This window comes from Oncorhynchus nerka, linkage group LG13 (assembly GCF_034236695.1).
Source record: "Oncorhynchus nerka isolate Pitt River linkage group LG13, Oner_Uvic_2.0, whole genome shotgun sequence".
NCBI classification, from domain to species: domain Eukaryota; kingdom Metazoa; phylum Chordata; class Actinopteri; order Salmoniformes; family Salmonidae; genus Oncorhynchus; species Oncorhynchus nerka.
The window spans coordinates 15868349-15880050 of NC_088408.1; the positions used below are offsets into that span (position 1 = coordinate 15868349).

Below are 11702 nucleotides of genomic sequence, written 5' to 3' on the forward strand. Positions count from 1 at the left end.
GACGCCAGGACAGCGGAGTCAATCACCACCTTCCGGAGACACCTGAAACCCCACCTCTTTCAGGAATACCTAGGATAGGATAAAGTAATCCTTCTCACCCCCCCCTTACTAGATTTAGATGCACTATTGTAAAGTGGCTGTTCCACTGGATGTCTTAAGGTGAACGCACCAATTTGTAAGTCGCTCTGGATAAGAGCGTCTGCTAAATGACTTAAATGTAATGTAAATGTAAACAAGGTCACAGTTATAAAAACTTAGGACACTGAAGAGGCCTTTCTACTGACTCCGAAAAACACCAAAAGAAGGATGCCCAGGGTCCCTACTCATCTGCGTGAACATGCCTTAGGCATGCTGCAAGGAGGCATGAGGACTGCAGATGTGGCCAGGGCAATAAATGGCAATGTTCGTACTGTGAGACAGCGCTACAGGAAGACAGGACGGACAGCTGATCATCCTCGCAGTGGCAGACCACGTGTAACAACACCTGCACAGGATCGATACATTCGAACATCACACCTGTGGGACAGGTACAGGATGTCAACAACAACTGCCCGAGTTACACCAGGAACACACAATCCCTCCATCAGTGCTCAGACTGTCCGCAATAGGCTGAGAGAGGCTGAACTGGGGGCTTGTAGGCCTGTTGTAAGGCAGGTCCTCACCAGACATCACCGGCAACAACGTCGCCTATGGGCAAAATCCCACCATCGCTGGACCAGACAGGACTGCAAAAAGTGCCACGGATTTGTCTCACCAGGGGTGATGGTCGGATTCGTGTTTATCGTTGAAGAAATGACCGTTACACCGAGGCCTGTACTCTGGAGCATGATCTATTTGGAGATGGAGGGTCCGTCGTGGTCTGGGGCGGTGTGTCACAGCATCATCGGACTGAGCTTGTTGTCATTGCAGGCAATCTCAACGCTGTGCGTTACAGGGAAGACATCCTCCTCCCTCATGTGGTACCCTTCCTGCAGGCTCATCCTGACATGACCCTCCAGCATGACAATGCCCCCCGCCATGCTGCTAGTTCTGTGTGTTATTTCCTGCAAGACAGGAATGTCAGTGTTCTGCCATAGCCAGTGAAGAGCCTGGATATCAATCCCAATGCTTACGTCAGGGACCTGTTGGATTGGAGGGTGAGGGCTAGGGCAATTCCCCCCAGAAATGTCCGGGAACTTGCAGGTGTCTTGGTGGAAGAGTGGGGTAACATCTCACAGCAAAATCTGGCAAATCTGGTGCAGTCCATGAGGAGGTGATGCACTGCAGTACTTAATGCAGCTGGTGGCCACACCAGATACGGACTTACTTTTGATTTTGACCCCCCTATTGTTCAGGGACACTTTGTTCCATTTCTGTTAGTCACATGTCTGTGGAACTTGTTCAGTTTATGCCTCAGTTGTTGAATCTTGTTATGTTCATACAAATATTTACACATGTTAAGATTGCTGAAAATAAATGCAGTTGACAGTGAGAGGACGTTTCTTTTTTTGCTGAGTTTATAATATATGCCATTTAGCAGACGCTTTTGTCCAACGCCATTCTCTACCAACTGAGCTACAGAGGAGGAGGTATGTATCTCTCAGTTTGTTCTCTTCGTTCGCAAACAGGGTAAAACAGAGGATAGAGATATTGCAAAGTCTATAGCAGCATCAGAAACATTACTCAACAACTACAGAACTGGCCTCTTCTCCTCCCCTGCAGCTGCACTTCTTAAAGGCACAGTAACCCTCCTTCACAAGTCTTTACTATGAAACAGGAATCACTGATGTGTGCTAAGGGTCTGCAGGCTCCCCCAGAGAATATGTTATACCCTGTCCCTCAGGCAACACCCACCTACACTTCTCTCTCTAGTCAAGTTTCACAACTTGGGTGTGTTTAGTCATTAACAAGAAGTGCTTTGGTTTCTAGGTTACAATCACAAAAGGGTTAAAGATATTCTCCTGTACTTTGTTTACATTTTATACCGTAGTTCTGAAAGTAGCGCTCATGAGCAAAAGGTGGTCCCTGAAAACTGTGAACTGCATCACACATGTGCAGATGTGTACCACTTCATTGTGCTCTCTTTCTGCTGTGTGTTCATCTGGTTTTTATTTATTTATTTAACCAGGTAGGCTAGTTGAGAACAAGTTCTCATTTACAACTGCGACCTGGCCAAGATAAAGCACAGCATTTCGACACATACGTACAACAACACAGAGTTACACATGGAATAAACAAACATAATAAGGTCAATAATACAGTAGACAAAAGAAAAATCTATATACAGTGAGTGCAAATGATTTAAGATAAGAGAGGTAAGGCAATAAATGGGCCATGGTGGCGAAGTAATTACAATATAGCAATTAGACACTGGAATGGTAGATGTGCAAAAGATGAATGTGCAAGTAGAGATACTGGGGTGCAAAGGAGCAAGATAAATAAATAAATACAGTATGGGGATGAGGTAGTTGGGTGGGCTGTTTACAGATGAGGTATGTACAGGTGCAGTGATCTGTGAGCTGCTTTAACAGCTGGTGCTTAAAGCTAGTGAGGGAGATATGGGTCTCAAGCTACAGTGATTTTTGCAGTTCATTCCAGTCATTGGCAGCAGAGAACTGGAAGGAAAGGCGGCCTAAGGAGGAATTGGCTTTGGGGGTGTCCAGTGAGATGTACCTGCTGGTGCGCGTGGATGCTGCTATGGTGACCAGTGAGCTGAGATAAGGCGGGGCTTTACCTAGCAGAGACTTGTAGATGACCAGGAGCCAGTGGGTTTGGTGACGAGTATGAAGCGATGGCCAGCCAACGACAGTGTACGGGTTGCAGTGGTGGGCAATATATGGGGCTTTGGTGACAAAACGGATGGCACTGTGATAGACTGCATCCAATTTGTTGAGTAGAGTGTTGGAGGCTATTTTATAGATGACATCGCCGAGGTCGAGGAACGGTAGGATGGTCAGTTTTACGAGGGTATGTTTAGCAGTATGAGTGAAGGATGCTTTGTTGCGAAATAGAAAGCAGATTCTAGATTTAATTTTGGATTGGAGATGCTTAATGTGAGTCTGGAATGGGAGTTTACTCTAGCCAGACACCTAGGCATTTGTAGTTTTCCACATATTCTATGTCAGAACCGTCCAGAGTAGTGATGCTGGACGGGCGTGCAGGTGAGGGCAGCGATCGGTTGAAGAGCGTGCATTTAGTTGTCCTTGCATTTAAGAGCAGTTGGAGGCCACGGAAGGAGAGTTGTATGGCATTGAAGCTCGTCTGGAGGTTAGTTAACACAGTGTCCAAAGAAGGGCCAGAAGTATACCGAATGGTGTCGTCTGCGTAGAGCTGGATCAGAGAGTCACCAGCAGCGAGAGCAACATCATTGATGTATACAGAGAAGAGAGTCGGCCCGAGAATTGAACCCTGTGGCACCCCCCATACAGACTGCCAGAGGTCTGTATGGACTACTTCTTCTATCTGAGAACCAGGTGAGGCAATCATTTGAGAAACCAAGGCTGTTGAGTCTGCCAATAAGAATGTGGTGATTGACAGAGTCGAAAGCCTTGGCCAGGTCGATGAATACGGCTGCACAGAAATGTCTCTTATCGATGGCGGTTATGATGATAGGACCTTGAGCGTGGCTGAGGTGCACCCATGACCAGCTCTGAAACCAGATTGCATAGCAGAGAAGGTACGGTGGGATTCAAAATGGTCGGTAATGTGTTTGTTGATTTGGCTTTCGAAGACCTTAGAAAGGCAGGGTAGGATAGATATGTCTGTAGCAATTTGGGTCTAGAGTGTCTCCAGTCTTGACCGGGAATCTCAGACGATATGAAAGAGAGATTGAACAGGCTAGTAATAGGAGTTCCAACAATTTCGGCAGATAATTTTAAAAAGAGAGGGTCCAGATTGTCTAGCCCGGCTGATTTGTAGGGGTCCAGGTTTTGCAGTTCTTTAAGAACATCAGCTATCTGGATTTGGGTGAAGGAGAAATGGGTAGGCTTGGGCTAGTTTCTGTGGGGAGTGCAGGGCTGTTGACCGGGGTAGGGGTAGCCAAGTGGAAAGCATGGCCAGCCATAGAAAAATGCTTATTGAAATTCTCAACTATAGTGGATTTATCGGTGGTGACATTGTTTCCTAGCCTCAGTGCAGTGGGCAGCTGGGAGGAGGTGCTCTTATTCTCCATGGACCTTCCAGAGTCCCAGAACTTTTTTGAGTTTGTGCTACAGGATGCAAATTTCTGCTTGAAAAAGCTAGCCTTAGCTTTCCTAACTGCCTGTATATTTGTTCCTAAGTTCCCTGAAAGGTTGCATATCACGGGAGATATTCGATGCTAATGCAGAATGCCACAGGATGTTTTTGTGCTGGTCAAGGGCAGTCAGGTCTGGAGAGAACCAAGGGCTATATCTGTTCCTGGTTCAATTTTTTTTGAAAGGGGCATGCTTATTTAAGATTGTGAGGAAGGCACTTTTAAAGAATGACCAGGCATCCTCTACTGACGGGATGAGGTCAATATCCTTCCAGGATACCCGGGCCAGGTCGATTAGGAAGGCTTGCTCACTGAAGTGTTTTAGGGAACGTTTGATAATGATGAGGGGTGGTCTTCTGACCGCAGACTCGTTACGGATGCAGGCAATGAGGCAATGAGCTGGCTCACGTGGGGGGAAATGGTGCAGCAGAGCGTCCAGAAAAGCAGTCGCTTTCAAATTAGGGATTTAGTGGCTAATTGAGGTAAGACAGTAATACTGCTCACAGATTTTGAACTAAAACATTGACAAACCCAACCCAAAGACATATTTAAAAAAATATAATAACTTTGTAGTTGCCAAAGTTCCGGAGCATGTCTTTTAAATCAGCTGAGAGCCTGTGTAAGGTTTCCCCAAACTCGGTCCTGTGGCCCCAGTCTTGTGCACGTTTTGGTTTTCGCCCTAACATTACACAGCTGATTCAATTAACCAACATATCAAGCTTTGATTATCATAATCAGCTGAGTAATGCTGGGGGGGGGGTAACCCTGTACTGAAAACTGAACCAACAAGGTCTTAAGCTGGATTATGAGGTAAGAAGTCATCAAAACTAGGGATGTTCTTTGCAGCTCGGTGTACTACAATGAACACAGAGCAGATTTTTTGCTTCAAGTTTGTATTGACTTAGGAACACGGTTGCTCCATTAGTCTAACTTGTCTCTGTGAGGAAATTAGAGATAAGACCAGGCCTCAGGGGGCCCGGCCCTGGCTAGCGTGGAATAACAAATAAACTGAACCCGCAATTCATCAGCTGTAACAGGCCTAACTGAGGGACTGGGGGGGGAGAAGAGAGAATTAGGGCCAAAACACATGGGAGAGTCAACACCATAAAAGCTCAAGTTTCCTACCTCACAGTAACCATGGTGACGCAGCCTGTGAAAGCCTGATCTAGGTCCTCGAGATAGGGCACAACACTGAAAGTTTGTTGCTGTTCCTCGGTTGCTTCTAATCAAGAGTAAAGCAGCCCACCAACAATAGTTTGAGGAGGCCCTGAGCGAGAGAATAGAAGTTAGCTTTCCTGTCTTGGAAATGTTTTCCTGGAAAACAGTTTAAGTCATTTTGTTTGACTGTATTTGGGGTTAGGTTAGCTACTTGGCCATGTTCAAACCCAAGCCTTTCAAACCAAGTTCCCCAGTTTTCAGGAGTATAGACTTGAGAGAATAAGTCGAAGATATGCGATTGTTTGTATCCTGTCTAGCACTGCTTCACCAACATGGTTCCCATTCAATGCCCAGGCCAAATGAAGCCAGCTCCTAGGACACAGGCTGCTTTCCCTACTGAAACAGTTCTCACCATTGTCATGGGATGAGTTGCCATTTAATGATTACATCAAAAACAATGAAAAGATTACAATGAACATTTTCCCAACCTGAGCCGCAAACAGCCCTTGTCAATCAGGAAGACAGACATTCAATAGAAATGGGTTTTATTGGTTTAAAGTTTAAACTGCAATCTGTCATTACAAGAATAATACATGAGAATGAAGAAGACTGTAGAGAACAGCAACAGCTGCTAAAAAGAGAATACATTCACCTGTTGATTGATGTCAACCCTGCTAACCTTTATTCCACTACAAGAGGTTTAGGCTTAAATCTGCTCTGTGTTGTAAAACGTGTGATAAAGGCACAATGCTTGGGGATACCTGGAATGTATTGATAGGTACTTAAATGGGAATGACTGGTCCAACAAACATGACCAAAACATCACCTTATTTGGCAAAAACAACAACTAATAAATCGGTTCATGGCATTGTGGAATATGCGAGCGTCCATAATTAACTAATTCAAGACATTTCCATTTGTCGTTAGCAGCATAAAAACGCTGGTTATACAGGCTAAGAGTGACTTAAATACTCAAATTAATGTTTGTCCTGGTCAAAAGAAAGTGAAATAACAGGAAGAGGACTGAAGCCTAATTCTGCATTCTAGAGAACCTTGGAGAACTGCTGCAATCCACAACTGGAAGGAGGATTAGGATAGAACCACAGTTCAAAACATCAGGGAAGGGGAAAAACAAGAAATACAACTCAAATAACTTTCAATTAAGATTCACTTTCTAAATAAATCAAAGTGTAGTTACAAAACAGAAAAAAGTCATTGCTGTATAATATATTAACTGTGGAAGGAAAAAAACAACTTCAATCAATACAGAAGATCATAATTTAACATAAAAGAAAATATATTCTATTGTTTCATTATCAAGATAAATACAAAAAAATGCCTTTAAGATCAGCAATAAATACATTCTGATAAGTTAAATAATCAGTGACAAGGAAAAACCAAGGTCTTTAAAACAAACTAAACAATAATAATATACTGTTGAACAAGGTGGAATTAATGAAAGAGCTTTTCGCTCAGATTTTTGACAGTGGAGACTGAGGGGTCCTCTCAGCCAGCTATTAACCTGGGTGGTGGTGGGGGGTCCTGGGAGACAGAGGACAGGCCAAGATCAAATATTAATATTGATTGGCAAGAGTTTACTCATATGAACAGTCCTACTCCTCCGACCTTCAACACGACTACAAAGAGACATTTTCTAAGGGCACCACAGATTATTCTTAGGGGTTGTCGTCATGGTGCCAGAGAGCACATACCAGCACCAAAATAAAAATTGTATTCTTCCCACCCCGATTCTAAACAAAAGCCATCTGTGCGTTTGTCTAGTCCCCATATCCAAAAATTACACAATTCAAAAATAGAGGGTCAGGAAAAAACGTGGGATCATTAAAAGTAACAATTGTAGTCCCACAGATGTCTTGGTACACATTGATCGGACATCACCAAGGCACTTCATCAGAACTGATTGTCCAATAATATTTTTGCTGGTTTAATTTTAAGAGAAAGGTGACCCATTGTAAATGGAGCACTGATTTGTCACAAATCCTCTCGAGGCGTAGAAGGATGAGAGGTTTGAAGATAGCTGTGGCACAGGCAGCAATGGTCACGTGACAATATGCAGAACTGCTACACACCAAAACAACAGGGGACTCCTGACATGTTCTGATCCATCTCTACCATTCACCGTTATTGTAGCCCTTCACCCAAGGACGACTTGTCTTGAACTAGTGCTCTCATGTTAACTGCTACGTATCGCGATTCTTTAGTGACCATTTGGGTAAAATAAAAGACACCTCTGTTCATTGGCTAATCGGATTCATCTGAGATGAGGAGGATAGGGGGGGAGCAGAGGGGGAAATCTGCATTTTGATTGGACTAAGTGGCAACACTGCTGCATAGAACTACCATGTCCACTTCTGGGTTGTAAACAAGGTGAGGGACGGGATCATGGGGGGAGGGGGGGTTGTAGACACTAATCATCAGAGATGGAGAGCCTGCTGAAGATGGGCAGGCGGCGTGAGGCGTCCAGGCTGGGAGACTCCGAGCCGCTCTGACTGCTCTGGTAGCCCTCCAGGTCTGAGAGAGAGTCTGGGGGACTGGCGGGAGACTCCGACATGGGCCGGAAGAAGCAGGGGGCGGTGGGGGAGGGCGTTGCCGGGGTCAGCAGACCAGGCTCCAAGACAGGGAGCCCCCCCCCTAAGCTGGGCCCGAACAGGTTGGCCAGCTCCTGGCTGGTGTAGGTGAAGGGTTTGCTGGGCCAGTCACTCATGTCCTCATCGGTGGAGATAGGTGGCGGGGTGACCGAGGTGGGGCTGACCTGCAGACCGCCCTGGCTGGGGAAGCCAGCGAAGCTGAAGCTGTGCTGGAGGCGAGGGCGCTCAATCTTGTTGAAAGTGGAGAGGGGTGGCGGTGGGCCGCGGCGCTCCTCTGCATTGTGGATGAAGTGGCAGCGCGGGCCGTAGGGGCAGAAGCCCATAGTGTGGAAGGTGCGACACAACTCTGTCTTGTACTTGGGGTGGCGGCTCAGGCTGCGCAGTTCTTGCATGCCGTGGGCAAACTGGCACTTGTCACCGTACTTGCAGGAGCCATTCTCCTCGAAGGGCCGGCACAGCTCCGTCTTATAGCGGCTGGAGTTGACCTGCTGCTGGCTCTGGCTCTGTCCGATGCCGAGACCCTGGAGCTGACTACCCGGCTTGAGGTGCTCCCCGGTCTCTGAGAAGGAGCGATCTCGGAAGCAGTTCTCCTTGTTTTTACTGCCGCAACCACCGATCAGGAGCGAGAAGGGGTCTACCTTCAGACTGTTGATGAACTGGTTCTGGTTGAATTTAGCATTGGGAAGGGTGACCGAGTCACAGTGCTGCAACAGCCCACTGTCCCCCACCGCCTTCCTGTCCAGCAAGGAGGAGCCGTTGTTGTGGGGCCCACCGAAAGTGTTGTTGTTGTAGTTCAACATCTTATTGTTCTGCAAAGAAAAGAACAGTCACATAAAAATGTAGATAAAGTGTCTGTCAATCAGTAGTGAATGATTTTTAAAAAAGTTTTGATCTAGCAGTACTTTGAGCGAGGTTACAGTCCCGACCTTTTATTACTTGCATTGAACAGAATATTCATTCTACTAGGTAACTCTTGAACAGCAATATAGAAAGACTCATCTCCATAGTCACATGGTAAAGACAAATGGGCAACTAGCAAACAAAAATCACTGCCTAACAATTATGGCTTTAGTATGTGCATGTGACAGCAATATGTACAAATGCTAGTTACATAGACAAGACAATCGATTAAAACTTTCAGCAAATGTTTACTGGTTATCTATTTCAAATGGGATATAGATAAACAGTATTCAAATGCTGACATGTTACTTTCGGGATCCAATATGTTTTCAAACTGAGGCACAGCTGTTTACAATTCGTACTGAGTGGGGATTACCCGGTTACTCAAGCCTGCACCTTAGAGGCTGCTGCCCTATATACAAAGACATGGAACACTGGTCACTTTAATAATGTTTACATACTGGTTTACTCATCTCACTTGTGTATATACTGTATTCCATTTTACTGTATTTTAGTCAATACCACGCTGACATTGCTCGTCCCAATATTTAGATATTTCTTAATTCCATTGTTTTACTTTTAGATTCGTGTGTTGTGAATTTTTAGATACTAATGCACTGTTGGAGCTAGGAAAACAAGCATTTCGATACATCCGCAATAACAGCTGCTAATTATGCGTGTGACCAATAACATTTGATTGCCATATCTCTGCGCGACACAGCTTTTCAGCAAAGCCTGCACTGCACACGTCAAAGGCGCAAATGGTTGCAAGAAAACTAGTAGTAGCTATCCTTAGTGTTGAATCCGCCTGTTCATCAAATCATTTAATACCAAGTGACGTGAACCCATAGTTTGATGGCAAAGCTTTGTATTGTCAAATAATCGTTTTAGTTACTACATAACTATCTAGGTAACATTTAAAAATGGTAATGTTAGATTGTAAGCTTGCGACGCTAAGCACTCTTATCTAGACCCGAACATAACATGTGACATGAACAGCGACAACAAATTGCCTGGTAAGCGAATTATTATAAAATGTACTGAATTGTTAACAGCCATTAAGCACTTTATACTTTGTCACCTACATGCCATGCATACAGCTAGTACTCACTGACGTTTGCTGAACAATCCCGAAAAAGTTAATGAGCTAGCTAGGCGACTATAAATTAGTTGAGCAATTAGCTAGCCCTCCGCTCAAAGCAGTCAATGAACATATGTTACCTTGTTCACTTCGATGTATTCTAAGAAAGGAGGAACGATAGTTGCTGTCATTTCTGTTGCGGCTATTATAAAGAGAAAACAAAAAAAGTGACCTAAAACACAGGGCTTGTGGTTAGTCCAGATTTAAGTGTCCTTTCTGCCCTGCAGAGAGCCCCCTCTGTCCTGCAAAAGTTGAGCGCAGTTCCTTTTTAAAACGCGGCATGTATGATGCATGGTTATGTTGGCTGGGAGGGGCCTGAGTTCGATTGACATATGAAAATGTGGCAGCAGACCTGCCTAATTCTAATGAATCGTTTTTGTGTTTAATAGGCAAAATTACACATTCTGTTAACATCTGACCCAGAGTGATCTGTGATTGCAAATTGTAGTCTGACATTTCAGATTTACCTACGAAGTAATACTGCAGTTTACTATGGAATACTACAGTACATACTATATAATTCTGTAGTATACTGTAGAATGCTATACTACACACGGTGGTATCCACAAAAAAACACTAGTAAATACTACAGAAATGTATGCAAAAACACTACATTTGTGTAAACTATATTAAATACTACAGTATTTCATTTGCATATACCCTGCCCATTCCCCCCCACCATATCCCAGTTTGTGTAAACTATATTAAATACTACAGTATTTCATTTGCATATACCCTGCCCATTCCCCCCCACCATATCCCAGTTTGTGTAAACTATATTAAATACTACAGTATTTCATTTGCATATACCCTGCCCATTCCCCCCCACCATATCCCAGTTTGTGTAAACTATGTTAAATACTACAGTATTTCATTTGCATATACCCTGCCCATTCCCCCCCACCATATCCCAGTTTGTGTAAACTATATTAAATATAGTATAGTAAGTTAAAATAAAAGTGTTCAGTATTGTTGTAATTGTCATTATTACAAATAAATAAATACATTTGTAAAACAATCGGACGATTTATCGGTATCGGCTTTTTTTGGTCCTCCAATAATCGGTATCATATTGACATTGAAAAATCATAATCGGTTGACCTCTACTTCAGTGTATAGGCAGTTAATACTACAGTAATGCCTATATACTGCACTCTGAATGCAATCTTTTTCTGTAAGGGTCCATTCAGAACCCGGTCTTACCTACCTACAGGTTACGGAAACTTTGTCCTTTTAGTATTTCTCCAGTAGGTTTCCTCAAGGAGAAAGCCCCCACTTCTATGTCAAAGAAAATAAAATAAAAACACTTTTCGTAAATACTACAGTAATGTCCCCCAAATCACTACAGTATACTACAGTCTGCAAAAACACTACAGTAAATACTACAGTATACTGTACTACAGTCTGCAAAAACACTACAGTAATTACTATAGTATATACTACTGTTTTTTACTATAGTATTTATATTATAGTAAACTGTAAATACTACAGTATACTTCAGTCAATACTACAGACTTCAGTCTGTAAAAAAACACTAGTGAATACTATTGGATACACTATAGTATTTTTTAATGTGGGTAGATATGATTATTTCTTTTTTGGGATGTAGTGAGCTACTTTTTTCCAAAGTAACTTTAGTCAAGTAAACTACACTGTATGTTTCTTAAGGGTAGCTTGAGTG

General features: G+C 43.7%; 1 protein-coding gene across 2 annotated transcripts; it reads right to left on the reverse strand.

Moving 5' to 3' along the window:
• Positions 1-5899: 5899 nt before the first annotated feature.
• On the reverse strand, positions 5900-10310 carry LOC115122143 (mRNA decay activator protein ZFP36L1-like). Of its 2 annotated transcripts, none has more exons than XM_029651333.2 (2): positions 10102-10310; positions 5900-8789 (listed from the first exon to the last, which is right to left on the reverse strand). In XM_029651333.2, the coding sequence occupies exons 1-2, from the start codon at positions 10150-10152 to the stop codon at positions 7800-7802; spliced, it is 1041 nt and encodes a 346-aa protein (XP_029507193.1). In that variant the 5' UTR covers positions 10153-10310; the 3' UTR covers positions 5900-7799. The 2 variants fall into 2 exon arrangements, with proteins under 2 accessions (XP_029507193.1, XP_064882284.1); XM_065026212.1 differs by lacking the exon at positions 10102-10310 and adding an exon at positions 9992-10061.
• Positions 10311-11702: the final 1392 nt, after the last annotated feature.